At 43.0% G+C, this 17,410-nt stretch overlaps 1 protein-coding gene across 1 annotated transcript in view; it reads left to right on the plus strand.

Annotated features, from left to right (window-relative positions):
- Positions 1-10,024: 10,024 nt before the first annotated feature.
- The window catches only part of CFAP43 (cilia and flagella associated protein 43), a 99,857-nt gene continuing 92,471 nt past the window's right edge, over positions 10,025-17,410 (plus strand). The window contains exons 1-4 of the mRNA XM_060241704.1: positions 10,025-10,109; positions 11,273-11,526; positions 14,842-14,938; positions 16,989-17,156. Coding sequence (XP_060097687.1) covers positions 10,045-10,109; positions 11,273-11,526; positions 14,842-14,938; positions 16,989-17,156 — 584 coding nt within the window. The 5' untranslated portion in view covers positions 10,025-10,044. The remainder of the gene's footprint in view (positions 10,110-11,272; positions 11,527-14,841; positions 14,939-16,988; positions 17,157-17,410) is intronic.

Genomic DNA, 17,410 nt, shown 5'->3' on the forward strand with positions numbered 1-17,410 from the left:
GTGAATTCCACATGTTAAACACCCTTTAGGTGAAGAAGTACCGTACTTCCTTTTATCCGTTTTAACCTGTCTGCTCAGCAATTTCATCGAATGCCCACGAGTTCTTGTATTGTGAGAAAGGGAGAAAAGTACTTCTTTCTCTACTTTCTCCATCTCATGCATTATCTTGTAAACCTCTATCATGTCACCCCACAGGCGACGTTTCTCCAAGCTAAAGAGCCCCAAGCGTTTCAACCTTTCTTCATAGGGAAAGTGTTCCAACCCTTTAATCATTCTAGTTGCCCTTTTCTGGACTTTCGCCAATGCTATAATATCCTTTTTGAGGTGCGGTGACCAGAACTGCACACAGTACTCCAAATGAGACCGCACCATCGATCTATACAGGGGCATTATGATACTGGCTGATTTGTTATCAATTCCCTTCCTAATAATTCCCAGCATTTATTAGGAAGGAAATTGATAACAAATCAGCCAGTATCATTTGCATATTACACCACACTCCCTGATGGCACCATTGTTTCACACAGGATTTTTTGTAGAAAAAGCCCAGCATGAACTCATTTGCATATTAGGCCACACCCCTGACACAAAGCCATCCGGAACTGCGTTCCTGTGCTTTCCTGTTCCCAAAAAAGCCCTGAGTAGAACAAAGTTGAAGTCCAGTATCACCTTTAACACCAAGAAAGCTTTATTCAGAATAAGCTTTCGTGTGCATGCACACTTCGTCAGATGATGAAATGGGGTACAACATCTGATGAAGTGTACATGCATATGAAAGCTTACATTCTGAATAAAGCTTTGTTGGTCTTAAAGGTGAGACTTGACTCCAACTTTGTTCTATTGCTTCAAACCAAAACGGCTGCCCATCTGGATCTACCTGAAGTGGACAGTCACAGTCTACCTTTCTCACCAAGGCTAAAAACGGATTACATGGTGTAAAATAGGGTTGCCAGCTCTTGGTTGGCAAAGTCTTGGAGACTTGGGGGTGAAGATTGGGGAGGGCACAATTTGGGAGCAGGCCCATAGCCACAGGGGTGCCTGTGGGGGCACTGCCCCCTGACTTCCAGGAAGCTCTCCAGGGTGCAGCCATTTTTTTTTGTCATGAGCAGCAGCCAGATCAAGGAGAGTTGAGTAGGGCACAGTGCATTGAAGCAGCAAAAGCAGCAGGCGGAGAGGAGGGAGGCAGAGGGACAGGAGGCAGAGGAAGCTGTGTGGAATTTGCTGGGGAGAGGGAGATGGAAGGAACTTTCCCTGCTTGCATGCAAGGCGCAGTCCCTTCTTGATTCCAAAGTCTTAGGGTTGGCTGCGTTGACTCGGCCACTTTCAGAGCTTCCAGCTTTTGCGCCTACCCCAGAGAGCTTCTGAGAAGTGGCAAACCCCACAGTGGATGAGAAAGGGTGCCCCCTGACTTTTTAAAAGGCCCCCTGACTTTTAAAATCCTGCCTACGGCCCTGTTTGGAAGGGAACTCAGCAGGGTATGATTGGGGTTGGGAGCCAACTTCTAGGTGGGGCCTAGGGTTGCCAAGTCCAATTCAAGAAATATTTGGGGACGGAGTCAGGAGACTTTGGGGGTGGAGCTAGAAGACATTGGGGTGGAGCCAGGAGCAAGGGTGTGGCAAGCATAATTCAACTACAAAGGGAGTTCTGGCCATCACATTTAAAGGGACCACACACCTTTTAAAGGCCTTCTATCCATTAGAAATAATGACAGATGGAGCACCTCCTTTTAGGGCTCATAGAATTGGACCCCCTGGTCCAATCCTTTTGAAACTTGGAGGGTGTTTTGAAGAGAGGTACAGGATGCTATACAGCAAATCTGGTGCCCCTATTTCAAAAATCAACCCCCCAGAGCCCCAGATACCCGTGGATCTATTCTCCATTATTCCCTATGGGGAATATCTGCTTCATAGCAAATAATGGAGTGTGCAGTAGGCATTTCCCTCCCCCACCCCTTGAAATGGGGGGAGGGCCTCCAAACCAGGGGATCCCCTGCCCCCACCAGGCTCTGCCTGCGATTTGTCTCTTGATCTGAAAGAGTTCATCCATCCTGCTACTGACTATAAAATTACTTTGAGACACTACTGCTTGTTCGACCTGACATTGTATTTATGCGATTTTATGCCCTGTTTAAAAATCTATTTGGGAAGTACGACACGTGTCATTAGGACACGCACCTTGGAGCATAAATCTCGCATCAAGAATTTTGTGCCTGAGGTGCCTCTTGTTGACCATTTTCACAAATCTGCACATGATCCTGAGTCCCTGAGATTTTTTGTAATTGAAAGGTTCCCCAATTGGCTACAAGGAAAAACAGTTATGAACAAGTGGCTTCTTAGAAAAGAAATGCGCTGGATTTTTAAACTCCAAACCTTAATGCCAAATGGGTTAAATAATGATTGGGACCTTTTGTGTTTTCTTTAAACTGTCATGCATTAAAGATTTTTTGTACCATTTTGTTACCATTTGTAACTTTAAAGAACACTGTAATGTTTTACATATAATCATGTGATTTCTTGTAATCAGTGTCGATAACATCTCTAAGAATATTGAAGCGTTGCTCTCCTAGGAAAGAATTTTAGTAATGTACTCTTGAAGGTTTGTAAGTAGTTTTATAATTATTGGAAGTATTCATGTATTTTTTATGAATGATGTTTAAAGCTTATAATTGTTTATGCAACTTGTTGAAGCACTATGTGAAACAGAGAGAATAGTGCAACTCTGTCACGTTCTGATGCCTTGCTGCATTACATCATTCTGCTCATCTGTTCACCAGAAAGACTGGAGCGTTGCACTCTGAATATCGACCTTTTTTCACCACAGCCCAGATCTTCAGTTCAAGAAATTTCATGCTTAAAGACTTCAGTACTATGGATACAGGTGTGGTCAGTGTTCTGTCACTTTAAATTGTGATTTATTTCACTTTTGATATGTTTAGTTGTGTTATAAGTATTTTGTAAATTACACTTTAATTTCTTTACTGTTGAAGTTGGTTTTTGCGGAGGTTTTTGTACCTTTAGAAGATATTGAAGAAGATATTGGATTTATATCCCGCCCTCCACTCCGAAGAGTCTCAGAGCGGCTCACAATCTCCTTTACCTTCCTCCCCCACAACAGTCACCCTGTGAGGTGGGTGGGGCTGGAGAGGGCTCTCACAGCAGCTGCCCTTTCAAGGACAACCTCTGCCAGAGCTATGGTTGACCCAAGGCCATTCCAGCAGGTGCAAGTGGAGGAGTGGGGAATCAAACCCGGTTCTCTCAGATAAGAGTCTGCACACTTAACCACTACACCAAACCGGCTCTCTTTACCCTGACCTGCCTGGGGATTGGCAGCCCTAGTGGGACCTGGAGATCTGAGGTTATAATTTATCTCCAGGCTATGGAGATTAGTTCCCAAGGAAAACAATGGCAACTTCAGAGAGTGGACTGTATGGCGTTATACTCTTCTGAAGTTCCCTTCTCCCCAGGCTCTACTCCTGAATTTCTTGGCATTTCCCAACCTGGAGTTGGCAACCTTAATAATTACATCGAAATTAGAATCCACCCTCCAAAGAAGGCATTTTCTCCAGAAGAACTGATCTATATACCAGTTGTAATACTGGGAGTTCTCCAGGCCCTACCTGGAGGCAGGCAACTCTAAATCAATGCCATCAATATGGCGAGATATCTGATAAGCAACATATTTTCTTTCCCCTTTCTGCTACCCAAAATTACATTGGCTCTTTGTAAGTGGTTCTTCCAGGTCAGTTTACACTTTTTGTTCCCCTTTTAGAATCTTCCCCTGACTTTCCTCTTAAGTTTTACAGCAATACATCAAGAGCAAAAGAAATAACACAACCAAGCAGGCTTTTGGATCATTGTAATGGGCAATGGGAATGTACTGGGGGAAAAGCCAGCAACAGAGAAGTTGGCAGATCTGGGAACCCCCATATTCAGTTCATGTTTGACTTATGTTTGGCTTAGATGCCAGGACAATAGAAACCTATTTCTCTTGCAGAAGTGGCAGCAGCAACAAAAGTGACTCATATCTTCATATTGTACTTGTACCTTTGAGGGGAGTGACTTGTTTGCTTTTATAATTCCCCAAGAGTTAATGATTCCTTGTGGCTTAAAGCATTTTTTAAACTGCACCTTTCAGGTTGTTTCAGTTAGAAAATTTGATTGCAGAAGGACCTCTTTCCAGAATGGTTCTAAAGGTATTAGAGAAAAACAAACAGATCACTGTTTTAGCATATTACTGTCCTCTTAGGGTTGCCAATTCTGATCTGGGAAATTTCTGGGGTTGGAGAGGAACCTCAGTAGGGTATAATGAGCATTGCCAACCTCCAGATGGGGCCTGGGATCTCCAAGAATTACAGCTCATATCCAGATGAGAGATCAGGAGAAAATGGTTACTTTGAAGGCTGTACTCTATGGCTCCACCTCCAAAAATCTCCAGGAATTTCCCAACATGGAGTTGGTGGCAATCCCAGGAAGAATGTTTACCCTCCAAAGCAACCATTTTCTCCAGTAGAATTGATCTCTGTAGTCTGGAGATCAGTTGTAATTGCAGGAAATCTCCAGTCTGTTCTTGGTAGTTGGCAACCCTACTTGCCCTTGCAAATCTATAGTAATTCTATCAAACTGCATTTCCAGATGCATTTAAGTTTGCTACTATCAGTGTGGTTAAGTGAATCTACATGTGCCCCCCTCACCCAGATCATCGGGAAATGTGGGGTGGGGTGTCACCAGTATGCAGATGACATCCAGCTCTATCTATTTATGGATGACTGCCTGGGTTCCACCCCAGAGAAACTGGGCGGGGTGCTACAAGCTGTGGCTGGATGGTTGCAACAGAGCCAGTTGAAACGGAATCCATCAAAGACGGAGGTCTATGCTGCTGAGGACTGAGATCAGAGATCAAGCTCCCATCCTGGCTTCATTGGTGTCTACATCAAGTGTGAAGAGTTTGGGGGTATTCCTGGATGCCTCCTTGTCTATGGAGGCACAGTTTGCCACCACTGCCAGATCTGCCTTTTTCCATCTGAGGCAGGTTAGGCATTTGGTCCCATATTTCACCCCCCATGACTTGGCCACAGTGACCCACACAATGGTCACTTCAGGGTTGGACTATTGTAACTCTCTCTACATGGGGTTGCCTTTGGCTCTGCTCCAGAAACTCCAGCTGGTGCAGAACACAGGTGCATGGATGTTGATGTCATTGCCTGTGCAGGCATGGATCCATCCTGTGCTGCATGAACTGCACCAGCTACCTATTGAGTACCAGATCCAGTTTAAGGTGCTGATGCTTACCTTTAATGTTCTAGACAACCAGGAGCAGCGTACCTCCAGGCCTGCCTCTTCCCATATGAGCCCTGCAGGTCTTTAAGAACTGCAACCCAACACCTCCTGGTGGCCCTCAGCCCCAGAGACATCTGACTTGTGCTGGTTGTAACATATTAAAATTGAACAAATGACTTGCCTCGACTAGGGCTAAGGCCTTTTTGGCTCTGGCCCCTTCCTGGTGGAACAAGGTCTCCTTGGAGATCCGGGCCCTTGGAGGACCTGCTCCAGTTCCACAGGGCCTGTAAAACAGAGCTCTTCTACCAAACCTTCAGTTGAGGTAGCAGGCATCACCTGCTATTAGGCCTCTCACCCTTTCTATTCCAGTAAGCTGGGATCTGATGGACCTGTTGAGGCAGAGTTTGTCAATTTGGTTTTTAAGTCTAATCTATAATTTTAGCTGTATATATGATAATTTTAACTTGTTTGTAATTATTTGACCTATGGTTTTCTGATGGACCCCCCCCCCAAGCCTACTTTGCAGGAATTGTGGGCTATAAATAAAATAAAATAAATAAAAATACCCTGTCCACCCCTGCCCAGTCCAATATCTATTCTAATTTTGGTGTTCCACAGTCTTTTTATTACCTCATTATTATTTATCTAAGCTATTTTTAACTTAGCCACTTTCATCCCATGGCATGGTGGCCCATGAGAGAAAAACGTAATTGGAGGAGATCTAACAAGTCCTTTCAGTGACAAAAGACACACAGCTATGCATAACTGGCTTGAGCTATGGCCAAGGCAGAAAGAAAATATAAAGCTCTGTGTGCTGTAGATACATAATTTCACAAGGAAGGAAGAAAATTCATATAACGTATAAAACTAAGAAGGCTCAAAAGAGGCAGATTATATACCATCATGTTTCAGTCTGGTGGGTATTTTGCTGTATTGGCTACTTATTTAGATTTTTGTCTTTACTATGTCATGAAGGGTGAAAGTGAGGTAAAATTAGATTCTAGTTGTGTGTGTTTATGTGTGTGTGTTTTAAAGTCTTAAGTTTAAGCAGAAAGGTAAGGCTCTTGCAATAACACTAAAAAACAATAAAAGAAAAAAGGCTCACTATAGAAGATGTAAACAAACATGCAATCCAAACAATGCAAAAGAGTTATACCCTTTTGAGCCAATTGTCATTAATTTATTTAGAAGGCTATAACTTCATTTAGGATAGCATTTTAAAGGTTCCCATCTGCACACCAAAAAACCCCAAATAAACATCTGAACACTTACATTGTACTTCAGTTCTTTCTAGCGATTCTAAACTTCTAAAACCTTAATGCATTGGTTATTGGATGTCCAATTTTTCTGTGATTGTAGCAGCTCACTTTCTCTCATGGATTGCTGCCTTGACATGGCGAGAGGGCTTGCAAAGTTCAGTGACGCTGTGGGCTATGCCATGTAGGGCCACAAAAGATGGACAGGCTTCAGCTGAGAACCCAGACAAAATGCAATCCACTGGAGAAGGAAATGGCAACCCACTCCAGTATCCTTGCCAAGAAAACCCCATGGACAAAAGGCTAAAAGATATGGCACTGGAAGATGAGCCTCTCAGGTCAGAAAGTGCTCAATATGCTACTGGGGAAGAGCAGAGGGCGAGTATAAGTAGCCACAGAAAAAGTGAAGTGGCTGTGGATGTGTCTGATGGTGAAATGAAAGTCTGATACTGCAAAGAACAATACTGCATTGGAATGTGGAATGTAAGATCTATGAATCAAGATAAACTGGATATAGTCAAACAAGAGATGGCAAGACTGAACATCTTGGGAATCAGTGAACTAAAATGAATGGGAATGTGTGAATTTAACTCAGAGGATCACTACATCTATTACTGTGGGCAAGAGTCCCATAGAAGAAATGGTGTGGCCTTTATAGTTAACAAGAGAGTGAGGAAGGCAGTAATGGGATACAATCTCAAAAATGACAGAATGATCTCAGTCCGTATCCAAGGCAAACCATTCAATATCACAGTAATCCTAGTCTATGCCCCAACCACTGATGCAGAAGAGGCTAAAGTGGACCAGTTCTATGAAGATCTACAACACCTTCTAGAACTAACACAAAAAAAAATATGTCCTCCTCATCATAGGAGACTGGAATGCCAAAGTAGGAAGTCAAAAGGTAACCAGAAGAACTGACAGCTTTGGCCTTGGAGAACAAAATGAAGCTGGGCAAAGGCTAATAGAGCTTTGTCAAGAGAACAAGCTGGTCATAGTAAACACCCTCTTCCAACAACCTAAAAGGCAACTCTACACATGGACATCACCCGATGGGCAACACAGAAATCAGATTGATTATATACTCTACAGTCAAAGATGGGGAAGCTTCTTTCAGTCAGCAAAAACAAGACCTGGAGCTGACTGTGGCTCAGATCATGAGCTACTCATTGCCAAATTCAGGCTTAAACTGAAGAAAACTGGGGAAGCCATTAAACCATTCAGGTTTGACCTTGATCACATCCCTTATGAATATACAGTGGAGGTGAAAAATAGGTTTAAGGATCTAGAGTTGATAGATAGAGTACCTGAAGAACTATGGATGGAGGTTCGTGACATTGTACAGAAGGCAGCAATCAGCACCATCCCCAAAAAAAGAAATGCAAGAAAGCAAAGTGGCTGTTTGATGAGGCTTTACAAATAGCTGAGGAAAGAAGGAAAGCGAAAGGCAAAGTTGAAAAGGAAAGATTCACTCAACTGAATGCAGATTTCCTGGGAGCATCAAGAAGAGATAAGGAGGCCTTCCTGAAGGAACAATGCAAAGCAATAGAGGAAAGTAATAGAATGGGAAGGACAAGAGATCTCTTCAAGAAAATTGGAGAAATCAAGGGAATGTTTTGTGCAAAGATGGCCATGATAAAGGACAAAAACGGTAGGGACCTAACAGAAGCAGAAGAGATTAGGAAGAGGTGCAAGAATACACAGAAGAATTATACAAGAAGGATCTCAATGTCCTTGACAACCATGACGGTGAAATTGCTGATCTTGAGCCAGACATCCTGGAGTGTGAAGTCAAATGGGCCTTAGAAAGCATTACTAAAAACAAAGTGAGCAGAGATGATGGTATCCCAGTTGAGATATTCAAAGTCCTTAAGGGTGATGCTGTTAAAGTGATGCACACATTATGTCAGCAAATTTGGAAAATGCAACAGTGGCCACAGGATTGGAAAAGATCAGTTTATATTCCAATCCCAAAGAAGGGTAATGCCAAGGAATGTTCAAACTATCGCACCACTGCACTCATTTCACATGCCAGCAAGGTCATGTTAAAGATTCTACAAGCTAGACTTCAGCAGTATGTAGATCGGGAACTACCAGAAGTTCAAGATGGGTTTCAGAGAGGCAGAGGAACTAGAGATCAAATTGCCAAAATTCGCTGGATTATGGAGAAAGCACGGGAGTATGAGAAAAATGTCTATTTCTGCTTCATTGACTACACTAAAGCCTTTGATTGTGTGGATCACAACAAACTGTGGCAAGTCCTTAAAGAGATGGGAGTACTAGACAACCTCACATGTCTCCTGAGAAACCTATATAAGGGTCAAGAAGCAACTGTCAGAACGGGATATGGAGCAACTGATTGGTTTAGAATAGGAAAGGGAGTTCGACAAGGATGTATATTGTCACCCTGCTTATTTAATTTATATGCAGAGTACATCATGCGGAATGCTGGTCTGGATGAAGCAGAAGCCAGAATTAAGATTGCCAGGAAAAACATCAACAACCTCAGATATGCAGATGACACCACTCTAATGGCAGAAAGTGAGGAGGACCTAAAGAACCTCTTGTTGAAGGTGAAAGAGAAGAGCACAAAAGTAGGCTTGAAACTCGACATCAAAAAAACTAAGATCATGGCATTGGACCCATCACACCTTGGCAAATAGAAGGGGAAGACATGGAAGTAGTGACAGACATCACATTTCTGGGACTGTAGCCATGAAATTAAAAGACGTTTGCTCCTTGGGAGGACAGCTATGGTGAACTTAGGCAGTAAAATAAAGACATCACCCTGCCAACTAAAGTCCATATAGTCAAAGCAATGGTATTCCCGGTAGTAATGTATGACTGTGAGAGCTGGATCATAAGGAAGGCCGAGCACAGAAGAACAGATGCTTTCAAACTGTGGGGCTGGAAAAGAATCTTGAGAGTCCCTTGGACTGCAAGAAGATCAAATCAGTCAATCCTAAGGGAAATCAACTCAGACTGTTCCCTGGAAGGTCAGAAGCTGAAGCTCAAATAGTTTGGCCACCAAATGAGAAGGGAGCACTCACTAGAAAAGACCCTGATGCTGGGAGAGACAGAAGGCAAGAGAAGAAGGGGATGGCAAAAGATGAGATGGCTGGACAGCGTTACTGATGTAACTAACACGAATTTGAGCAGACTGGTGGAAGGCAGGAGGGCCTGGCTTGACTTTGTCCATGAGGTCCCAAAGAGTCGGACTTGACTGTGCAATTGAACAACAACAAAACACGAATTAGCAATCTAGGGACCAAGCTACTCCCCAAGGACACGCCTAGATGTTTTAATTAAGCCCGCCTTTCTCCCCCCACTTCCTCTCGAGCCAACAGCCAATCCATGGCACGGAATTAGAGGACGTAAATGGAAGCGAACGGATAGAAAAGAATAGGAAATATGCTTCTAGTCAACGGAAGAACGATGGAGCGTTGCTAAGAGACGGACGTAAACAACGTCAGACGCCCGGACGGAGAACACCGGGCGATGTTGCAACGGCAATGGAGCCCACAAAAGGCTCCCGCCGTCCGGTATCGGCGGCACATAGAGCTGAGCTAGAACTGAGGTGCAGAGGGAAGGACGGGAGGAGTGGTTGGGATTCTTTCTTGCTTTCTTTTCCCGGAAAATGCTTTCCTAACGGCTGCTCCTCAGCAAGCTACGAGCGCCTCTGCCTTTGTTGTACGGGAAGGTCAAATGTGTATTAAAGGATAAACGTCTTTTCCTATTCTTAAGTCTCCCACCTAAATCCTCTTCTTGGTTCTCTTTAGCTCCTCCCCCCTTACAGAGAGAATTGCCATCTCTGGGTTGGGTAATACCGTGAGATTTGGGGGGGTGGAGACTGGGGGGGGGGGTTGAGGGGGGGGGGAGGGACTCAATATGGTACAATGCGGTAGAGTCCACCTTCCAAAGCAGACAATTTCTCCAGAAGAACTTATATTGATTGTCTGGTGATCAACTATAATAGTGTGAGATTGCCAGGTGCCTCTTGGAGGCGAAATGGCAACACTGCATATAACATACCCCTGGCTGGCCTGCCTTATATAAGATCATGTCTTTGTGCCTCTGCCTTGATCAATCCAAACCCAGCATCACTCACTGGCGACTTCAACCAGACAGTCAGTCTGGCAGCGGCTGTCCAGAGTCTCAGGATGAGGCCTTTCACATCACCTACTGCCTGGTCCTTTTCTACTGTAGATGCCAGGGAGGGAACCTGGCAAAGCAGAGGCCCTCACCTATTCTAACACATTTTCTGTATAGATGCAGATAGATTCAGGGATGGCTCCCTCACTCTGCCAAAAATTGACAACAAAAATGTATGTGAGAGCTAGCTCTTTCTCACCCTGGGGTACATGTGATGTGTACCATGGTTTCATTTTGATTTGTTCAAGAGGTTAAGATGTTTTGTATATTTCTAAAAAGGATAGATGTGACTCATAGTTGATTAGAACAAAGTGCTTACTTTTGAAAAAAATATCCCCAAATGTTCTCCTATTGGGACTTTCCTCCACCATTTTTCATTATTTTCTTTACTACATCATTATTATTAAGTATAATAATAATACAACAAATGTCTCCTCCCTCTCTCTGTCAGTCTCTGTGTATTCACATATATGGGTGGATAGACAGATACACATAGTTCTTTAGCAGAAACTTTTATCCCAACTTGTCCTCTCAAGAAAAATATTTTAAAATGTATTTTTTAAAATATTTAATTTTTTTTCTCCCAAGGTGGGTACAGGGATTCACCAAAAGGAAACTTGGCTTTGTGAACAACAGGACTATCTGTTACCCTTGTGGGAATTATATCATTTTTATCAACATTGAAACAAAGGAGCGAGCAGTCTTACGGTGCCGAAATGGAAGCATAGGAGCCTTTGCAGTGAACAGGAACCAGGGAATAATAGCTTTTTCCGACCGGCAACTGAAACCTACAATCCATGTCTACGCTTTTCCAGGACTAGCAAAACAAGCTAAATTAAAAGGTAGATCTGAAGGTGCCCTTCCTGAGCCATATTTAATCTGATCATCAGTCTTGAAATAAAAAGCTGTTTTAGAGGGTTTGGTGAAAGTGATATGACATGAAAATGTTCAAGATCAATCTAGTAAAGGATCAGTATATACATTCTAAATTGCTTTACACCTTAAGTAGCCCACAGATCTTTATCCCACATAAATTAAAGTTTTACTAACTAAATAAATTTAGATAGAAGGGCTTGAGAATAATAACCATGGTAAGAGTACAAAGGGATCAAAGTAAAGGAACAAAAATTGCTGAATCAACACAGCATGATGCCTGGTAGTTTTGTGGTATGGAACTCCATGAACATGGAACAAGATGGGAGAGATAGGGGACTAACAAAATGGGCAGTAGTCCATGAAAGCAGTAATAGTTGTTAGCTTTTTAAGGCACCACAAGACTCCTGTTTAGTTTTCAGAAAAATCAGGAATAAATGCCACTGAGGTATGATGATACATGGTTGGATAGTTTCTAGGCTGAACTGTTTTAATACATTCTTTGTGGGTCTGCCTTTGATGACTTGGTCCTGGTTACTGAATGGAACACTTTCTACCGTAAGTTTTCACATGCAGAGGCAGGCCAATCTGAAGAATGTACTGCACCCCATCCCACTGATGCCAACATAGTTCTAGGATATTGTCTGTGCTCTCCTAACAGAGATACTACAAAAATATCCTTATTAATATAAAGAAGTGAGAACATAGTGACAATCCTAGAATACATGGCAATGCTGCTAACATCTGTTATCATGGATTGACATGCCCACAATGCCACCTAGCCATAAATGAAAAGGGCCAATCTGGTTCTCTCATATGACATTGTCATGTCCTACCATACACATACAAAGCAGAACACTGAAGGGATTAATACAATTTATAGAATTTATTTATCTCATTTATAGGAAGGACTGTAGTGTATCCAGTAGGAGCCCTGCAACTTTCATACTCATTGATCCATGCAAATATGTATTCAGTTTCTCCTTTGCAAATAGTTAACCTTTTGGCAGGTGGATACATAGGGAAGGAATGATGAATAATCAGAGCATATAATTGAGCCATCTCCACAGTGTACTTATTTTCCCATTAAACACCCCCCCCCCACCAGGAGAAGCCTGGGGTATCTCCAAGACCAAGTCACGAGAAGAATGATTCCCTTATGAGGAAACTGAATGTTTGGCAAGGCCTGGAGAGTAAAAACTGTAAGACAAGGAGCAAGGGCAGACAGAGCTCCGTATTTACAGAGGTTATCCATGTCATCTCATGAATGTAAAAAAACACTGATGTGAGAACCAGGAGTGAGTCCCATGCAGTAAAAGTGGAAGTGTGGCAAAGCTTATGTTTTGGCCAGCAACAGTTCTGTCAGATGCAAAACAGAACAGGAAGGGCTCTTCATTTACTTCAGAGCATTCCTCCAACCATGCAGCCAACTGTGCAAATAAAAAGGACATACATGGGGCATTTGTAATCCTCCATTGGCCCTGGTAGTAATACTAGTTTAAATATTCTGACTGGAAAAACTGTACATGGAAACATGAAAAACCTTGCTGGATCAGACTAGTGGTCCATCTAGTAATGCTTAAATAGAAAGATCTTCACAGGTACTATATAGATAACCAATAATGAGTGGGCTATAAACTGAATAAAACAAGCAAATGAAGTACATTTTGTAGGACTGCAATTCTAAAAATGCTTACTTGGGGGAAAAAACCACTCAAACTTAGATGAACATTTCCAAATAAATGTGCAAAGGAATATCCTGTGGAGGTATACTTCCTTGAACAGGGATTGTTACAAAGCAGTGTCACAATTACATGAGCTAGCAACAGAATATCTGAAAATGTACCTTTCTGAAATAAACCAGTTTAAGGTATTGTCTTAGGGTTGCCAGGTCTTACCTGGCCACCGGTGGGGGACTGCAGTCCTCTTCCTTGAGTTCTTTTTCTTACTTGGATTCTTTGTCTGGAGTTGGCCAGTGGGGGGAATCCTGTCCCTGAAAAGGGAACACTTTATCATTTGGGAGGAAACTTTATGGTCATAGAGTTTTTACCCAAATGTTAGAGTGTCCCCCGTGTGACGAGTCTGGCACAGTGATGTCATCTCTGGGTGACATAATTGCATTGGGTGTGCCAGGCTGTTTGAGGTGGGCTCCCCCCACCAGCCAGCTCTGTGGCAGTGGGTTGGAGGCCCTGAAAGTGGGGAAAACCCTTCCCCCATTGGGGGAATGGGAACCCTGTATTGGCTATCACATACAAAGCCCTTCATGGCCTTGGCACCTCTTATTTGTGAGACTGCATCTCTCCCTATGCTTTACCACAACAGCTTTGCTCAAGTCAACAGGGGCTTTTGCAGGTGCCAGCCTGCAAATGAGCAAAATCAACACTGCCCATGCACATGCTTTTTCCATTGTGGCTCCTGACGTTGAATGGCCTGCTTGAGAAGGTCAGAAAAGCTCTCACTCTCCTGATCTTCCACAAATATTCAAGTTTTCTGTACAGGTAATAGGGTTTGCACTGCATAAAATGATTTTACAAGCTTGCTTTGATAAATGGTTGGGGACTGTGATCTATACCACTGTGTGTAGCTTAAAAATAGAATCCTAGTTTATGTAATTTCTGTACTGCTTAATATGTCATGTGAATACTTATGCTCTGCTTCAGTTTTTGCTGGTGATTTCTAAAATCCTAATCCATTGGTTATTGAATGTGCTGGTTTTTTGATTGAACTGGCTAACCATGTGTAATTCTCCTTGAGTTCCTATGAGAAAGGTGAACTATAAATAATGTAAAAAAATAATAAGTTAAACAAAAACAGGGCTTTTTTTGTAGAATGTGCATATTAGGCTACACCCCCTGATGTCACCATTGTTTCACACAGGGCTTTTTTTTTTTTTAGAAGCCCAGCAGGAACTAATGTACACATTAGGCCATACCCTCTGATGCCAAGCCAGCCGGAACTACATTCCTGTGCATTCCTGCTAAAAAACAAATGCCATAGGAGATGTACAAGGATAGTAGAGTCCAGGCAAGAACAGTCAAGCTTCTGATTTTGTTTGATATTGGCCTGAGTTGCATGGTTGCTTTGCTACTTTGTACCCATTCTTTCTCCGGATGTAAAATTCCACAGATCTTCCTCTAGAGCCACCGTAACTCTCCACTGAACAAAAATGAGGCTTCATTACTCAGAAAAGAAAGAACACAACAGTGTATGGGAAGAAATAGAATTAAACAGCCATTAGAACGAAGCTTCCTGAGATCTAAAGTCCTTGCTCTTTTATATTCTAGGACAGGCTAGCTTGGACTATTCCTTGCTTGCGTTAAGTCATGCAGGCTCTTACCTGGCCAGTTACTCCTCAGTTCCAGAATTTTTCCTTTCAGTATGGTAAGTGTTAAATACATTGTGCTATATTCCTTGTATTGCTTGTAGTTGGGTCTGTAGTTTGGCTTTGGGGATTGATTGTGAAATTAAAATGACCCAGGTAGCAAGCCAAGCTGCCCTTGTGTACTACCAATAGCATGAAGAGCTGCTTGGCTCAGCTTGTTTCCCCCACAAATAAACCTTGCCAAGTGTCAAAATGGCCACACTTCCCTGTGCCTGTTTGGACTCTTGAAAAGGTGGGGAGGGAAGAACAAGAGCACCTCAGTCTACTGCCCTATGGTCTCGATCAAGATAACACCTTTGCAGCATTTTTCAATTAATCATGTCATGGTGAACACGATAATGTCATCACACCTATTTTGACCCTAAGAAGCTGTGTCTGTTTGCTAATGACAATCCCCCCCCCCCCCCCCAGGATCCCTTAATGATCTTCTTGACTGGCCAGGTCCTTTCCCCATCCCTTCTTTTTATGTCTGTCCCACCCAGTTGTTTAAATCTATATGGATATATGCTGAACTAGGCCAGGGCTCTGAGGGGCCGACTAATTTGATTATCCTTCTTTTCTTTTTGTTTGATAATGGCACACCGGAGGCTGATGGTAATTCAAGGCTAATACACAGTTTCATTTATGAAGTGTCAGGTTTAGGGCTTAGGTGTCACGAGCTGGGGCCAGGTCAGGCGAAGTCCAGGGGCAGTCCAAGGTCTGTAGCTGGTGAACAGGGAGGGTCCAAAGCGCCAAAACCGAATCACAGTCCAGGTATCACAGTTCAGAGGTTCCAAAGCCGAAGTCAGGGAGTCCAGAAGTCGAAGCCAAAGTCAAAGGGTCCAGAAGCCAGAGTCAGAAGCCGAAGTGGATGCTAGAACGTCAGGTGAGTGACTAGTTGCTTCCACAAAGCCTCTTCCCAAAGCCCACAGCTATATAGCCCTCTGCTGTCTGTTGCCCATTTGGGCTAATTGCTGACTCAGAGGGCGGCCAGGATCCTGCTGAGACTCAAGCACCCTCACTCCAGGAAGGGCCAGAATCCTTTTAAAACTCAGGGCTCAGGGAGCGTCTTGCTCGTGAGCATGCCGCCTTCCTCCGATCCCTGAGGTCCTGATGAAGGCGGTCACGCACACAAGCCGCCCGAGAGGGCAAGGCAGGGGGGCTTGGATCTTCTCCAGCAGGAGGCAAGGGCACTGGTGCAGGTGGCAGGGGCACAGTTTCTTCTGCAGGCTTAGCTTCTTCTGCAGGGTCCCCAGCACTCATGACATTAGGAGGTGAATAGGCAACAGAAATGAGGTAATTTTGTATAAATATAAATGAAATATAGTTTGTCTCACAGACACTTAAACTGATGAAGGCAGGAACATCCATACAAGTTCTTGTTTCCCTTCTTAACCACTTGACAGGGATCACCCCTTTTTCTAGGAGCTCTTTCCCTAAGGCTTGAATGGGGATGCTTCTTGATCCTCTCACTCCCTTATCTTTTCTTCCCCACCAGTTCTTAACAGCCACTCCTAACTGACCCTCTCAGCTGTAGAATTCTGTTTGAATGGCCTGTCACTTAAGGTTCTCAGACCAGGTTAAAGCATTACCCATTTGCTGTCTGTCACAGCTGTCTAAAGCCCACAAGCTCCAAGAGGCATTAGGGAGTAAGATAAATTAATCTTTCCTTGGCTTTTTGTTTCTTTCATTGTTTTCAGATATCCTCTTTGTTTTAGGTAAATATTTATCCCACCCTTCCTCCAAAGAGCTCAAGGCAATGTATGTTGCTCTGTGCTCCTCCATTTTATTCTCATAATAACTCTCTGAAATAGGCTAGGCTTAGAGAGAATGACTGGCCCAAGGTCAACTAGCAAGCTTCCATTGCCCAGTGGAGATTTGAACATGGTTTCCCAGGTGCTAGTCTGACACAATAATCTCTGCACTATGCTGCTTCTCTTTTTTGTTGGCATTGTTTTATTTATAGATTGCATTGTGTTATTCCTTTATTGTGTTGTAATCTCGCTGGAAGATGGTATATAAATTAACAAAATAATTTTGACTGATTTTTTTAAACATATCGTTGGTTAGGGACTGGAGCAAAAAAATTCTATTGTGCAGTCAGTCACAGCCAGGAGTAGATGTGACTGCAATGAGTTTTAATCCGATGAGCTGGCACCAGTTGTGTTTGCATAGTGGAACCTCTGTTACTCTGTGGAATATTGAAAGAAGTGATAATGAACACCTTTTGAAATCAAAGTAAGTGAAGTCATTACAGAGTCATAGCCATTTAATATTTTGACACTGAGAGATTAATTTATCTGCCAACAAGAATGTCTTTAGCTATGTACAAATGGTAGAATTTCTGGAAAGAATATGAAAATTGGGGAGCTGTTATGCATATCAGCTGCTCAAGCCATTTTCCTGGATAGAAAATGCCTCTGTGCTACCCCATAACTCATATGGTTTCCTGGCTTGGAAAACATATTTTCTGGGTTTCAACCAATATTTTT

This window comes from Heteronotia binoei, chromosome 6 (assembly GCF_032191835.1).
Source record: "Heteronotia binoei isolate CCM8104 ecotype False Entrance Well chromosome 6, APGP_CSIRO_Hbin_v1, whole genome shotgun sequence".
NCBI classification, from domain to species: domain Eukaryota; kingdom Metazoa; phylum Chordata; class Lepidosauria; order Squamata; family Gekkonidae; genus Heteronotia; species Heteronotia binoei.